This window comes from Chenopodium album, chromosome 13 (assembly GCF_948465745.1).
Source record: "Chenopodium album chromosome 13, dcCheAlbu1.1, whole genome shotgun sequence".
NCBI classification, from domain to species: Eukaryota; Viridiplantae; Streptophyta; class Magnoliopsida; order Caryophyllales; family Amaranthaceae; genus Chenopodium; species Chenopodium album.
In genome coordinates this window covers 14,224,776-14,240,850 of record NC_137846.1, presented here as the reverse complement: position 1 = coordinate 14,240,850, position 16,075 = coordinate 14,224,776, and the positions used below count along the sequence as shown (strand labels likewise).

The 16,075-nt window shown below is 35.0% G+C and overlaps 1 protein-coding gene across 1 annotated transcript; it reads right to left on the bottom strand.

Moving 5' to 3' along the window:
* Positions 1–3,225: 3,225 nt before the first annotated feature.
* Positions 3,226–12,090, bottom strand: LOC145574616 (serine/threonine-protein phosphatase PP1-like). Its single transcript, XM_081632446.1, has 4 exons — positions 11,659–12,090; positions 9,059–9,618; positions 8,185–8,451; positions 3,226–3,741 (listed from the first exon to the last, which is right to left on the bottom strand). Exons 1-4 carry the CDS (start codon positions 11,831–11,833, stop codon positions 3,727–3,729), a joined length of 1,017 nt encoding a protein of 338 aa, XP_081488572.1. The 5' UTR covers positions 11,834–12,090; the 3' UTR covers positions 3,226–3,726.
* Positions 12,091–16,075: the final 3,985 nt, after the last annotated feature.

Sequence of the window (16,075 nt, the reverse complement as noted above, 5' to 3'; positions counted from 1 at the left end):
AAGATGGCCCAACTCCAAAGCTCATCTCTAGAGAGTATACAAGAGTGTTTGCATATTGAGAAAAAACCGGATGAATTGAATGAAAAGTTGGAAGCTTATTGGTATATTCGTAGTAGAGTGTCGGAGGTCCGTGATGGTGACAAAAATACCAAATATTTCCACCATAAAGCATCTCAGAGAAAAAAGAAGAATTTTATTGGTGGTATATACGATGATCAGGGAGTATGGCACTTAAATAAGGATAACATTGAGGAGATTTTCTGTAAGCATTTTAGGGGTTTATTCACTTCTTCCTCCCCCTCCAAAGCTGATATCCAGATTGCTCTTGATAATATGAGGCCGAGTATTACTCCAGCCATCAATGCAGAACTCTTGCGCCCTTTTACTAAGGAGGAGATTTTAGAGGCTCTAAAACAGATGCATCCTTGCAAAGCCCCGGGTCCCGACGGAATGCATGTCATCTTCTATCAACGTTTTTGGCATATTATCGGCGATAAGGTGACTTCTTTTGTTCGTAGTATTTTACATGGTTTTTCTTCTCCGAAACCTGTTAATAATACTAACATTGTCCTTATTTCGAAAGTTGAGTCTCCTACTATTACTGCTGAATATCGCCTTATTGCTTTGTATAATGTGCTTTATAAATTGGTGTCAAAGTCTATTGTTATGAGACTTAAAAATATCCTTCCTGATATTGTTTCTAAAAATCAGAGTGCTTTTGTCCCACGCCGTCTTATTACTGATAATGCTCTTATTGCTTTGGAAATTTTTCATACTATGAAGAATAGGAGCAAAGGGAAAAAAGGGACGATAGCTATAAAGTTGGATATAAGCAAAACATATGACAGAGTAGAATGGGGCTTTCTCAGAAAACTCCTCTTGACGATAGGATTTGATGGCCATTGGGTCAACTTGGTGATGAACTGTGTATCGTTGATCTCATACTCTTTTGTGATTAATGGAGGAGCATGTGGTTCGGTCTCTCCTACTAGGGGATCCTCTCTCCCCTTATTTATTTATTCTGGTAACCGACGTTTTCTCTAATATGTTACAGAATAAAGTGAGTGACAGGGCTCTCCATGGGGCCAAAGCTAGCCGTAATGGTCCGGCAATCTCTTACCTTCTTTTTGCAGATGATAGCCTACTCTTTGCTAGAGCTAACCGACAGGAATGCAAAATTGCAGTTGATTTACTCAATCAATATGAAAAAGCATCCGGACAGAAAATTAATTATGAGAAGTCGAAAGTTTCTTTCAGCAAAGGGGTCCCTATTAAGCTTAGAGAGGGTTAGATGGAAATTTTACATATGCGGCAAGTTGACAGACATGAAAAATACTTAGGTATCCCGACTATTGTGGGTCGATCGAAAAAAGCCATCTTTGAGGCGGTTCTTGATAGGATCTGGAAAAAATTGCAGGGTTAGAAAGAAAAACTTTTGTCAAGAGCAGGGAAGGAAATTCTCCTCAAATCGGTCATTCAAGCCATCCCGACTTATTTAACGGGGGTTTATAAATTTCCAAGCATGATTATCCAGCGTATTCATTTGGCTATGGCAAGGTTTTGGTGGGGCTCGAGAGATGGGGAAAGGAAATACATTGGAAAAATTGGGCATCCATGTGCACTTTGAAATGCCTTGGAGGGACTTGGGGGTATTTAATGATGCCCTCTTGGGCAGATAGGCTTGGCGTCTCGTGAAAACTCCTTCTTTACTTGGCAGGTCTTTAAAGAAAAATATTATCCCCACTCTAATTTTCTTAAATCCTATCTTGGGTTGGCAGGGAGCTATTCTTGGCGTAGTATTTGGGCGTCGAAGGCTATTATCAAGGAAGGGGTTTTATGGAAGGTGGGAAATGGTTACAATATTAATTTGTGGTCGGATCCGTGGGTGGCTGATGCGGAGGGTCGTTTCATTCAAAGTGAGGTGTCTACTGATACCTCTACAGTGAGTGATATAATTGATTCGGAAAGCAGGAAGTGGAATCTTGATATCCTTGATGAGTACTTCACTAGGAAGGATAAGCAATGCATTTTGGCCATCCCTCTTAGTGAAAGAGAGCACTATGATGAGATATGCTGGACGTTCTCCAAGTCAGAAGAGTATACGGTAAAATCTGCTTACTTGCTCAGGAAGGGGTGCGAGTTGGATAATTTCCATCAAGCTTGGCTGCAAATTTGGAAAGCGGATGTTACCCCAAAAGTTCGTCATTTCTTCTGGAGACTTTGTACGAACACTCTTCCTGTCAAAAGTCTCTTGCACTTCCGCCATCTCACCTCGGATGTGGCCTGCCCTTGGTGTTTAACAGAATCTGAAACAGTGAAGCACGCTTTTGTAGATTGTAATCGGGTGCTGGGCTTATGGGATGATTGCTGCTGTTCTGAGATGGCGAAATGGGATGAGTACGATTCTATTAGTGATCTTGTAGTTAGTTGGAAAAAAATTAGAGCCAAAAATTATACGAGTTATGTTCCTAGCTTGGTGTATATGGGGCGATAGAAATTGTAAGGTGTTTTAGAATAAATCAACACCTAATGCTGTGACAGTAGCACGCGTTGCCAGGTACGTAGAGGAACAAGGGAAGTATGCTGCTCGCATCTATGGGATTGTGGGTCTTCGTCCTACTCCCAGCTTTAGCAAATGGGCGCACCTATTGCAAATATTATCAAGATTAATGCTGATGCTAGCCTCGCAGATGAAGGATGGGTAAGGCTTGGGGCCGTTATGAGAAATGATAAGGGGGAGGTAATTGTGGCTGCTACAAGAAGGTGCCGAGCCTTCTGGTTCCCTGAGATAGCAGAAGCAAAGGCACTGTTATTTGCACTAAAGCTTGCAGGAGGTATGGGCATACAGAGGTCATATTAGAATCGGATTGCAAAGCAATAATTGAGAAGCTCTACAAGAGGTCGGCAGCCATAGAGATTGATACAATGCTTGGGGATATCCTTGCCTTGTGTTCAAGTTTTGTGTCTGTTAGTTGGTCACATGTGAAACGAGATGAAAATAGCGTCGCTCATAATCTTGCTAAACTAGTTCCTTTTGGTTACGAACAATTGTGAGAGAATCATGTTCCCCAAAATATTTCACCATTTGTACTTATAAACTCTTTGTCCCTTAATTAATTAAAGGTTCTAGTTGGTTTCAAAAAAAAAAAAAAAAAAAAAACATATAAAAGTTTATTATCAAGGTCTAATAACCGATCGTGCTTTGAAATATAAAATACACATGCAGATCGGTAATGCTGTTTTACAAAGCAACAAAAGAGAAGGGGTAGGAGTATACAGTAGTTCAAGAAAATACAGAAATGAGAGACTAAATAACTGTGGTTACCTTATAACAGGGTTGCCAATGCTGCAAACAAGTCAGGACATGTTTACATTCTCAGAAGAAAAGACAGTACATAATAGCGGGAGAGAGACAGAGATGTGATTCCACGCGTACATACAAGTAGCAGCGGCAACCATGACAGCAGCCAGTCTATACAACAGAAGGGAATGACGAGCACCCTCTTCCATAAATCCCAGCCCTGTACTTTCTGCCAAGAAAAATTATCCCTTACATCACATATAAGATACTCTTTCTCATTTGTACAATTAACAGACCGTAGTAAACCAAATTTGTACTCTCCAGTCTCCACGGTTTGTGCTAATCATGTCCACTAAAAGTCACAGCATAGGGGGACTTTGTACTGTGAATTGTCATTTCGGAAAAAAAACCACCGCCTATCATACTTAAGCACCATATGACTGCATAAGATTAACATCAAGAGTCAGCAAAAAAACTAAAAGCAATACCCAATAATGAAAACATTATGCATTAACAGCAGCAGAGGCCGCATCCCCCCCCTACCCCTCAAAAAAAATAAAAAAATAAAAGGAGAAATCAAAGCATAAATTTGAGTTATATATGTCAACATTTATGAATGCCACACACATGCCAGCAACTTTATAGTAAAAATACTCCCTCCGCATGTAATTGATAGTCACATATTTGTAAGCTGTCTTGAAAGAAAAATAGTTTGATTTTATAATACACCACACTAATTGATAGAGCGAAGATAGATATAACAAAACCACTTTAAAAGGCATTTTTGTAAGGAAAAAAAGTTATACACCAATTATATGAGGTTGAGACAACATAGGAAGTCATTCTGTATAGAAGGAATAGTGGAGCATAATGCATTCTAGTGAACCATGATGCATTTGCCTTAATTTATTTTTTCATAATATCAAATTTTTAAACTCCCTAAAAAAAGAAAAAAAGGAACCGTTTGACTGGCACCCATTTGCCAATACGTAACTTTAACCATTAATATCTTTAATTGTCTTAGTAAAAATCGTAACATAATTATATTATGAAAGTAGACATTGTGACGAATCTAATGATATATTATATTATATAATAATATTTATTTATTTTATAGTAGCAAAAAAATTAAGTCAAACATGACATGTGAACAGTGCAAAAGTCAAACTGATGCATTTAAAAAAAATAGAGGGAGTACTTTTTACTTGTTGGTAATTACAGACATTAATGTTTGAATTAATGAATTGGCAAAAGTGAAATGAGAAGTGATGCAATTTTAGTGAAATGGAGGAAGTATTATACTATAGGACCACGATTTTATTCGCATATTGGACTTTTTAGGGCGTGTTTTATTCACCTGTCTGAACTTATCTTTTCTAATTTGAACTAATTTTAGTTGTAATTAAAATTTGAGCAACCCTTATCTTAACTTATATCCCGAACTTATAAATAAGTGAAAATAAGGTGAACAAAACAGGGCCGTCATAGCAAATAATTTTTGCAGGAAGTCTCAAAACAATTGTAATATTCACGATAAATGGCCTTAACAGTGGGGATCCTGCTGTTGGAATCACTTAAAAGCTTCCTCTTTTACAAATTACAACTAACACATAGCAGTAGGATAGGACAAAGGATTGCGCTTCCAACTAACTCAGACCTATGAATGCAGTGGACGGATGAAACATTTCTCTAGCATTGTGGATAATGAATTTCTAACTCCAACATCTCACTTTTTTCAAGACAGAATTCCTTTTATCAATTGTACTAATTCCAGCAGCTCAAATCTTGAGGTTAGATCTTCTCTTCATACAACTATTACAGCAGTTATTTTCAAATATTTAGACTAACTGTATACTATATAGCCTATTTATTATCTTCTGAAACGAAAATTATTTGGTTCTGAAATATTATTGCTCAACTTGCAATTTAATTACCAAAGAAACCTAGCAATCCTTCATGACTTGACCGATGAAGTGGGCAAAAATAAAGATATAGATTAAATCTAATATTCTACAGCTTAAGAATCACTGGGAGTGGCATCTAGCTTATTAGCCATTGTGTGACAAATCAAACAGGAATGAAGTTAGCACCTGATTGAAAATAAAAGTCAAATCCCTTTGCAGCAGGCTAAGCAGTGACCCTCAAAATTAGAGATATTTAGAAATTAGGATGCATGATATTTGTGTATCCTGAATACTTCAGTGAAGAAAAGAAGCAGAAATTTTGCCACATACTTCAACTACAGATACAGATTAGAAAAAGAAATTTGGTCAAAACATGGTTAATTGGTTAGAAATGCGTGAACAGATAATCCCTTCACTATAACATCCCCACAAAATTCAGGAATTGAGCTTAGCTATATGTAATGACCAAAGTGAAGATTAACAAGAGGTAATACACAAGGGAGTCCATATAAATCTAATCTTCCAGGCCATCTTTCACGACTCTAAGGGGACTATTTTACAACAATAGAGCTGTAACCTTGTCAATCTGTAGTCACTGTCTCAAAATAACCTACATATTCCCAACTCCTTTCTTTACTTCTCCAATGAGGAAATTCCTGAATACACCCAGGGGCAGCTCATGTTTACTGCCTTGCAGGTTTTTTACCCTTTGATATGCATTCATCTACTTGAAGTTGTACACCCATGTGTCTCTTAAGAGAGTCTTCCTTCATATGTTCTCTCTAGACCTTTCTCATTTTCAATCTACATCAACACACATGCACACATTCTACACCCATAGAAACTGCAATGTGCATGTGCTAAATCAATACATAAGGAATAAAGCTGTACTGACTAACTAAGAAATATAGGGTGCTTTAAGTACATTGTATTTACACTCACTATATAAAAATTGAGGGAAAGAATTAAAAAGTCTACGTAGAATATGGAAATTCCAGTCAAGCATCTATTAATAAAAGGTATCTATTAATAGGGGGGGAAAAAGGAAAGGAAAAAAGAATGAATTAAAGTGCGAAATAACTATTTACACCACCTATAAGAAACTGAAAGGTGAAGTAAATTATGATGCGGCAAAGGTTTGATAGGTACAATCACACAAGTGTTTAGATCCCAAGCTGTCTTTCACTCTTTGGCATACAGCTGATAGACAATTTTAAGTGAGTTTTGAACTACATCCAATGTTAGCTACTCTTACAAGGAACCTGAGGCAAGTACTGATGTACTCATGTGCACAACTCTATTGTAATGTGACTCTAAGAAGGCATGGAGGAAATATATCGTTATCAAATGATCTCAGAAGATCTTAATTCAAATGGGAGGTCAGATGAAATAATCCAGCAGTTCTAGTTAAAGTAAGAAACTTCTGGTCAAGAAAGATTCTAGGTATGAGTCCACAAGAATGATGCTTGCTAAATCTATTATTTAGAGACAAAAATTGGAAAAGACTGTGCGTGGGGTTTGACAGATTGGTGATCTCAACTGATCACATAGGTTGTCTTGGAAATAATTCGAAGAGTCTAGATGTAGGTACTAGGAAGATCAACAGCTAGACAGGCAATGTGCAAAAGGAGTTTTTAGAGATACTGAGAATACATTTATCCTATATGAGTAAATCTTTAACTGAGTCAATTAGTAGAACAAATTGCTGCCAAAGAAGGTTTTGCTGGTTACAATAAGCTTAGTATTCAAAAAATACTCCAACAAATACCAGCTAATCTAATATGTCATATTGTCATGTTTCTTTCTTTCTTTCCTTTTTTTTTTTTTCAAACTCCTTCCACCCCTTACTGAATGGCCATCTTAATTTCCCGGATTCTCCCAAAATAGTAGCCCACTTTTTAATTTTTTTTTTTTATTTTTCTAAAATTACAAGCTGTCCATATTCACCTTAATAAGTTGAGATAAGACTACCTTGTAGAATGTAAAAACTTACACAAAGCACAATTATGGTATTTCAACTCAATTCCATAAAAATTATCTTTGACCGAATGTGGTCGATTATTTAAAGACCGAGGAAGTAACAACCAGGTTTTAGTTCAAGAGATAAATCTGTTTAAACGTAGTATGATAGACACAAGAAGATCATGAACAGTCAAGTTAACAACCTTATAATGGAGAGCATGATATTCATATGCTTGAGTTTAGCTAGGTTCCTTGTTCCTTTATCCATTTATTTAAATTAGTGTCAACCGCCTTTTCAACGAAACACTTTTTTCATGCTTGACAACGCATAACTTCAACCCTTAACATGTGACGTTTCTAACAAGACCCCACAAGACTACGCTTATAAAAATCACCAAAGACAGAGATTGTATAGTGTGTTAATAGTGTAGATTTAAAAGTGGTTCATTTGAAAATCAAGAAGTATATGGTATAAACAGTAACAACACAATCATGCTATAATGTCCACATATATTTACATCATAGATAAAATATGTTGCATATTAATACTTTCATAAGTCATAACATGATTCTAATTGGTCACCTACTTTGTTTAAACCAATAGCAATAATATTCAAGGCACTTTCGCCACTTTGAGGTGTGAAGATTGGAGAAAAGAAGAGCACACATAAATTCCAAAAACAGGGGTTTAATTTAATAGTAATCTCTAACCAAGGTGAAGATGGGCAGAATTTACAAATAAAAAGAATAGGCGGATTCAAGTGCCGAATTTCAGGTTAAGCTTAGTCCTAAGAGCTTTTAACAAGAAAAAAAGAAAGGTGAATTTATTTTGGCTCCTCAACTAGTCAACTCTAAGTTTTTGCTTTCAATCTTAAAGCACAAACAAAACAAAAGGAAGACAGCGTTATTCCAGGACATGGGAAGGCATAATAGAAAGCCAAGATGCAAAGATTTAAATCAACCAAGAGTTCCAGAAAATTCTACTTGATCTTATATAGTAAATGGAAGCTAGATTACCTTGACCCCTGGGAGAGAAGTTCCAGATTTCATGGTTGTAGTGCTCCCAAAAAAGTTGACTCCATTACCAGGCTTAGCAGTAGTAGTACTGCTACCTAAAAGCTTTGTTTTCTTTTCTGCAGGCTTTAATATCTGGAATGAGCACATCAAAGTTTCATCCACACTCATCATAGCACCAGCGTTATCAAACTCTCCACAATAATTAGGTGCAGAAAATATTGTTACAAGCTGCCGATCTGCAAAAAACTCATATCCATCCTCCACTACCTGGATTATCAAGAAGATTGATATCAGTTCTGACTTTCTGAGAGCATAGGAGTAGATGGGATATTTTGGAAAAGAATACTATCAGTTTGTTAGGCAGATGGTAATAGATGGTGGGTGAATTTAATGGATTACTAGTGTAGTTTCATAGAAGTCCCTTGTCAATTTCCATAGCAATGCTAGTCCATCAAAAAATTTGCTTTTTCTTCCAAATTTCCAATTTCCATTATTATCCATTACCATAAAGGAGGAATTGAGTTGAAATATTAATTAAAGAAATGAGTCACGTGATTTGGGATGAAATTCCATTACCACAGACATTGGCAATTTGGCATGTGATTTTTATTTATTTATTTACTTATTTTCTTAACAAAATTGCATACAGTTTTCTTTCTTATTACCCTCATTTATCACAGCCTATCAAATGGGTTTTATATTAAACGCTTATAAAATGAATACACATAACATGCAAAAGTGAGGCAGAACACAACAGCTGCTAATAACTATCTCTAAATCTAATTATCCACCATCAAAAGAAAAAGGATTTGAAATGAACAAAGTTTTTTATTTTTTATTTTTTAAAACAGTTAAATTAAATTGGCAGCCTGACCTGATGTGCACGGCAAACAAGGTCTAAATCATGCTTCTCAAGAAATTCTGTCACCTTGTCAGAACCAAATGTATATGAAACTCCCCTATCATTCATACCCCAGCCTTGGACCTCTTTGCTAGGATCTGACCAGAGAAGGTCACACAGCAAACCTGTATCAGGCACATCAGTAGGCCGCTGCATATTTCGTATCTGGTCCAAATTGTGCAGATCAGGTGAGAGGCCTCCATGCATACACAGAATTTTCTCATCAATAAGGGCTGCAACTGGTAAACAGTTGAAGCATTCAGTGAAGACTTTCCATAATCTAACATTAAATCTTCTCTTGCATTCGTCATAGAATCCATATATACGATTTATTGAAGCACACTCATGATTTCCCCTCAAGAGGAAGAAATTTTCAGGGTACTTTATCTTATACGCAAGAAGAAGACAAATAGTCTCCAAGCTTTGTTTGCCTCTGTCAACATAATCACCCAAAAATAAGTAGTTTGCTTGAGGAGGAAATCCACCATATTCAAAAAGTCTTAGAAGATCAGAATATTGACCATGTATATCACCTGCAAATCACATGTAAATAAGCAATCAGACATGAATACTCAACAATTCAACAACCAAAATAGATAACAATGAAAATAGCACGCTGTCCATTTCTAAAGGAGTCAAAGACCAATAATATTTTGGCTTTTAGGTTATGATGAATGGCTCATTAAGTTTAAAACCATGGTGGTTAAAATATTTCTAAAGCAGTCAAACATGCATGCCTTAGATCTACAAAAGAATTCCAAGTACGTTAGTCATAATTCACACACTGAAATTCCAGTTGACAATGGGCCGTCAGTGATAAATTATACGAAAAATAAAACCTAAACAGAAAGAGAAAAGTTCTCAACAAACCATTCAAGGCTTCAAGCATTACGATTTAAGTGTTTTCAGTTTACAGAATAATTGTTGCAGGCTGGTAGCTATAATGTAACTTTCTTTCTTTCACAGCGAGAGTAGAGCTCACAACACCATATATGTTCTATTACGTGATAAATAGAGAATGGAATATATTCTGTTACACAAATATTAACTCAAGCTGACAGGCAAGTGATAAATTCCTTGGGTTGCCTACACTCACATAGAAAATTTTCCAAATTTCACTAAAACTTCCCTGCCCTATTGATATCAATCACCAGATTCCCCACATACCTCCTTTAATTTCTATCACTTTGTAAGGAAAAGAGTACTTCACTTAAAGATAATAAACATGATTGCAGATCACTTCTAGCAATGAACATGTTTCATGGCATTTTAAGTTAAAAACAATAATCCTTTGATCATTCTGTTTCAGCATTCAATTTTTGATTAGTGGCTGATGAATGCTAGCAAAAAGTGTATAAATTAGTTGATTACATCAAAATGTGTGATAAACTAGTTATTAAGGTACTGCAGTACATATTATGTAAAATGACATTTAGAGAAATATTTATTGCAATTACTAGTAGATAGCTGATTCTATACAAGAGAAATACCAAATATAAAAACATTTCAACAAATGAAATTTTAATCAGTGGGACTATTTAATCATTTCAGGTCACTAGCTCAAGCTAAAGGCTTCAAATTTTGTATTTACCACACCTTGAAAAAAAAAAAAAAAAAAAAAACTAATGCATCAGCAACACTCTCTTCCATAGTGTAACACTCTCTTAGAGAAATGTAACTATTTTCTCCCGTTAATTAGCTGATTATATTAAAAGATCTTTATATGAAATTCAGATTTCAGACCTTGATCTAATTCAACCGCAATGTGTTGGATTCAAATCAAAAGAACAGAAATAATTTCCATCAGCAGCAAAATCAAATCAAGATCTTATCTAGATGAATTAGAGCTCACACACTAAACTTCAACAGTAACCAAATAACTCCAACAGAGTCCAATCATAATTCGTATAATTAGTGTTAAATAAAAAGGTAAACTGGTAAAATAGACATGTATCTAAACTCAACATCTAAAAGAAGATAAAACCTATACACCTATAATATATTAAATTAATAACACATCAATCATGGGTCAACAGGTAAAAAAGAAAATAAGTATTGATTATTAACATAACACTCATAATTATTAAGATCAAATAGCTCAAATCAAAACAGAAACCAGATAGAATAATGATTAGGAAACACTACCCATATTACAATACAACAACTTGACAGAAATTTGGGCAAAAATCATATAAACTAATGTTAATGATTGAAAAACACTACCCACAATCTTATAAATCAGATACGAAGTACATAAAAATTAAGCAAAACGCAGGTAAAATTATGATTAAAAACACTAACCCAAATCAAATTCATTAAAATTACAAAAAAATTAAGCAAAACCCAGATAAAATAATGATTGAAAAACACTACCCACAATCATACAAATCAAATACACAAAAATTAAGCAAATCCCAGATAAAATAAAGATTGAAAATCACTACCCACAATCATACAAATCAAATATACAAAAATTAAGCAAATCCCAGATAAAATAATGATTGGAAACACAGCAAACAATCATATAATCCAAACAAACAAAGAATTAAGCAAAACCCAAATGAAAAAATTACCGCAAATTTTAATAGGTGCTTGAAGTTCAAGAAGATTAGGCTGTTTCATAAAAATATCTTTAGATTGTAAACATAATTGACGGATCTCAGACTCAGAAAGCTGAACTTGCTTCCCTGGTCTACCTCTTACTTCCAGTAGACGACGGATGACGTCATCCAATACTGATTGCTCCATTAACACTCACTTTCTCTCTCTTCCCGCCACTCTTTCACTCTCTCTCTCTCTTCCTGGGTTTGGTGGGTTTTTCTAGAGAGAGAAAATGGGAAATTCTAGAGAGAGATAGATGATGAATGCGAAGATTGGTAGGAAGTTTCGGAGGAATGTGGGATTTTTGGGATTGAAGTTGGGCGTCGTTTTGAGGGTTAGATAGTGTCGTTTTGAGGATTAGAGTGTCGTTTTAAGGGGTTTAAGCAGAGAGATTTGAAAAAGTTGGATTGTTGAGAGAGAAGCGTGGCGCGTGGGATCATTTGAAATAATTCAATAAAGATTAAATTAATAATTATTTTATAATTGTTTACAATTAATAAAAATATTTAACTAATAGATAAAGGGAGTTGAAGTTGAAAATGGAAGTGCCGCGTATAATGTCCATAAAATATAATCTAAGGTTGAGATTTGAGAATGTGAGTGATGAGGATGATGATTATGATGGGGACTTTGGTCATAAGTGTGACACTTTTGTTAATGTTTATGATTTCAATGATTTGTATTGTGGTTCATAGATAATTCATTATATATACACACTAATACAAGTTACGTGTATATTTTGTACAAACCAATGTAAAATTTTAGGTAAGACGAAGTCAATGTTGAAGTCTACGATCCTATGGTCAAGAAAGGTTGAAAAATATTTCTCCATCAAGAAAGGAAATCCTACTTTTGTGCAACTACAAATAGAATATCAAGGAAAGGTTAAGTTCATTCCAACAATTAAGGGATTGATGTGTTATTCTAACAATATAATCAGCCATGATGATAGGTTTTCCTATTACAATTAGCGGTTGCAACAAGCATCGCGATTGACGTCTGATAGTGGCGCGACTATCAACGTTAGTCCGCGGTTGACTCTGATGACTTACGTGCGACGTCAGACGACGCCAAATAGCTGTGAAACGAGTCAAACTTTAGTGCTTCCTCAAACCAAGGAGAGAGAATGTCATAATTAGAATGAGACATAGAATTGGTAGATATGAATGAATACATAGCCTAAAACAATCCATATTCAGCAAAAGATCAAGTGAAAGTGTCAGTCGCCACCACCTAAATTCAAGGGAGTCATTCATATTGTTCTCTAACAAACTCTACTACCACTTGAAACCCTATAAAAAAAGAACAATGTCCTATCACAAGACTTCAATCTAATAGAGGATACTAAGGGTTTTTTTTAGTAATTGTATTGTTGTATATATTATTTATATACTTCGTACTCCGTACTCCGTAGATAGTAAAATTACTAAAATTCCCTTAGTATATACTATTACAATCCATATCTTATTGGTATCTTTTGTATTACTAGTCGTTGGAGCACGCGCTACGCGCGTGCCCCCCGACGGTAAGATATGTAAATATCGTGGTAGTGTTTGGGTTTTGTAATATTCGTTGTTGTGTTCGGGTTTAATAATTGCAAGGAAACATGAATTTGTAACAAGGAGTAGTAATAAGCTTTCTATGGGGAAATATCTATGAAAAAACAATTATTAAAAGTGAAGTTATCTAGAATTGATTTGAATTAAATTATACCATTGTTTAAGATATTATTTTAAAACGCAATACGATTTCTTATTACCTAAATAAATTTCGAATGGCCTTATTTTAAAATGACTGTGATAAAAAGGAGTAGTAAAAAGGAAATGCAATATTAAAGATTAAGGTTATGTAAAATGAATTAAATGTAAAAGATATAGAATTGTATTGTTGTTTTGAAAATGTAGTTTATGAGAATGCACTCATTTGGCAAATAGATCAATGTGTTGACTATTTTAAAATATGTTGCTATTAAAGTAGAAGATGAAGAATTTAGGTGAATGGGAAGACCCTTCACAAAATACATAAGTTTACATGCTATTTAGCTCATGTTTTATTGACAAACATTTCTATACGTAATTCTGTTTTAGCGTTCATTATTAAGCACTAAAACCTGTGTGAGTTGTACATTACAACTATTTCTCTCATTCTTGACTTTAATTTGTTCATGGAAGACAATATTGAAGGGTGTTCTTCTAACATCAAGGTTATTAGTTGCAAAGAAAGGGCAATGATTAAGTACAACATTCATCTAGATTGGTTGGATCGGTATCTTGATCGATCATGGCTAGCAAAAGTTGATGAATGATGTTCGAAGTATTAGTTAGAGATTACAAAAAGATGTTAATAAGGAAGAAAAGAAAAGAATCAAGTAAGAGCGAGATGAGTTAAGTTGTTTTGGAATGAAGTGACACTATACACACACTCTCTCTCTCTCTCCTTGGTCTTGTCTCTTCATTTCCTTTTTTAAATGTTTTATTTTTAATGGCTTTGAAATATATATATGCCGCATTTCTCCCCTTTTACTCATTCCTTCTATTATTGGCCGAAGCTCTTTTTCTCACCATCTTTCTTTCTTTTCTAATCTCTTTTGTTCATGTTCCATCTTTAAAAAGGCCCTAAAATTATAGGTTGCATTTGCTCTCTCCCTCTCAATCCTCCTTCTCCCCTCGACCTCTTTATCTTTCCCAGTTTTCTTCATCTCTCTTTCTTTTTACCTCCACCTCTCTTTTTCTCTCCTAGCCCCCCTTCTCTTTTTTCTCTCAAGGCCCTTTTGTCTCTTATCGTTCTATTTCTTTCTCTTTTGACCTCTCCTTCCCTCTCTTAGTCCTCTTTCTCGTTCTTTCTTTCTCTCTTAGGCATCTCTCTTAGGCATATCTCTCTCTCCCCTTACTCCTATCTCATAGTCCCTCTATCTTTTCCTCTCTATTGGACCTCCTCTATCGCGTCCTCCCTTTCGCTCTCCCCTTCCCTCTCGACTTGCTCTGTCTCTTTTTCAGCCCGTCTTCTCTTTCCCTTCCCTTGGCCTTGTCTCCTTGTTCCGTCTAACTCATTTCTTCTTTTAGCCAAAACTCTTTCTCTTAATCTCCCTTTCTTTTGTAATCCTTCTTGTCCTTATTCTATCTTTAAAAAGGCTTTAAAAAATTATACGAAGTATTGCACTTGTTGTCCTTCTACCCTTGGCCTCTTTATCTTTCTTAGCTTTTCTCGATCTCTCTCTTTCTTTCGGTGCCCCATATTTCTTTTTCTCTCCCACCTCCCCGCTCTCTCTAGGCCCTTTTATCTATTTTTGTGTAACTGCTTCCTGTTTTGACTCATCTCTCCCTCTTTTATCCCTCTTTCTCTTTTCTCCTAACTCCTCTCTCATGGCCCTACTTTCTTTCACTGTCTTCTAGACCTCCTCTCTCCGGTCCTCCCTTTCGCTCTTTCTTCCGGCACGCTCTGTCATTTTTTCGACCCGCGTTCTATCTCTTGACCCTTGTTTTCCCGGGTTCCTTCCCCCCTCTCTCCCTCACTCCTATTTCTCCCTTATCTCCCTTTATCCCTCTCTCATCCTCTCCTTCTCCTTCTCACTCTCTCTTCCCATCTCCCTCCATCCCTATCTCTTTTTAAAGCTAATTACTACTATGGTTATATAGACAATTTTATTATTATTTTTTTTAAAAGAGCACTTATTGATGGATCTAGCATGATCCTTGTAAAATGTTTGTGTACTATGTAGTGCTACAAATGTTAAGTTATTTTAGTGGTGTCCGTAGTTATTGTAATTGTTTAAATATTTAATCAAAACATACTAATTTATCAAAATTTAAACATATGTACATATAATCAAGGTGTTAGGGTCGTTATTGAATTGTATGTTGTTTTCTTTTGAACATCTTACTTAAAGACGACATCATTATAAATCTAAAACAAAATATACTATATATGATTAAATTTAAAACAAAATATACTATATATGATTATAAATTTAAAACAAAATATACTATACGAAGTATATGTTTTCTTTTGACTCATCTCTCCATCTTACTTGTTTATGGTGTGCTTACAAGAAAAATCTATGATTAAGTTGAAGGCAAATATTGAGACAATAATCAACCTTAATTTTAAATAGTTTTACAAGAATATACAAATATTAGACTGTTATATAATAAGCCTAGATAAGAATTGTGAAAGGACACGTTGAATAGAACTCTGGTGAAAAACATCTTGGTTGTTGTAATCCTGATACAAATTTTAAAAAATCCATTTAAGAAACATGATATAACCATACTATATATGTTAGGTTGATCACATCTAGTCATCTAATTAGCTTAGCTGATTATATCAAATAACTAATCACATCAATCTTTTAATTTGATCATATAATTTGATAGATGTAAGAGCATTTGA

What these genes read in the sequence shown, in the direction of transcription:
- LOC145574616 (XM_081632446.1), bottom strand. Translation starts at nt 11,833, where the DNA reads ATGGAGCAATCAGTATTGGATGACGTCATCCGTCGTCTACTGGAAGTA. An exon ending in AGCACCTATTAAAATTTGCG is followed by an intron (nt 9,619 to 11,658) that starts GTAATTTTTTCA and finishes TGTGATTTGCAG; the next exon opens with GTGATATACATGGTCAATAT. An exon ending in TTGTTTGCCGTGCACATCAG is followed by an intron (nt 8,452 to 9,058) that starts GTCAGGCTGCCA and finishes TTGATAATCCAG; the next exon opens with GTAGTGGAGGATGGATATGA.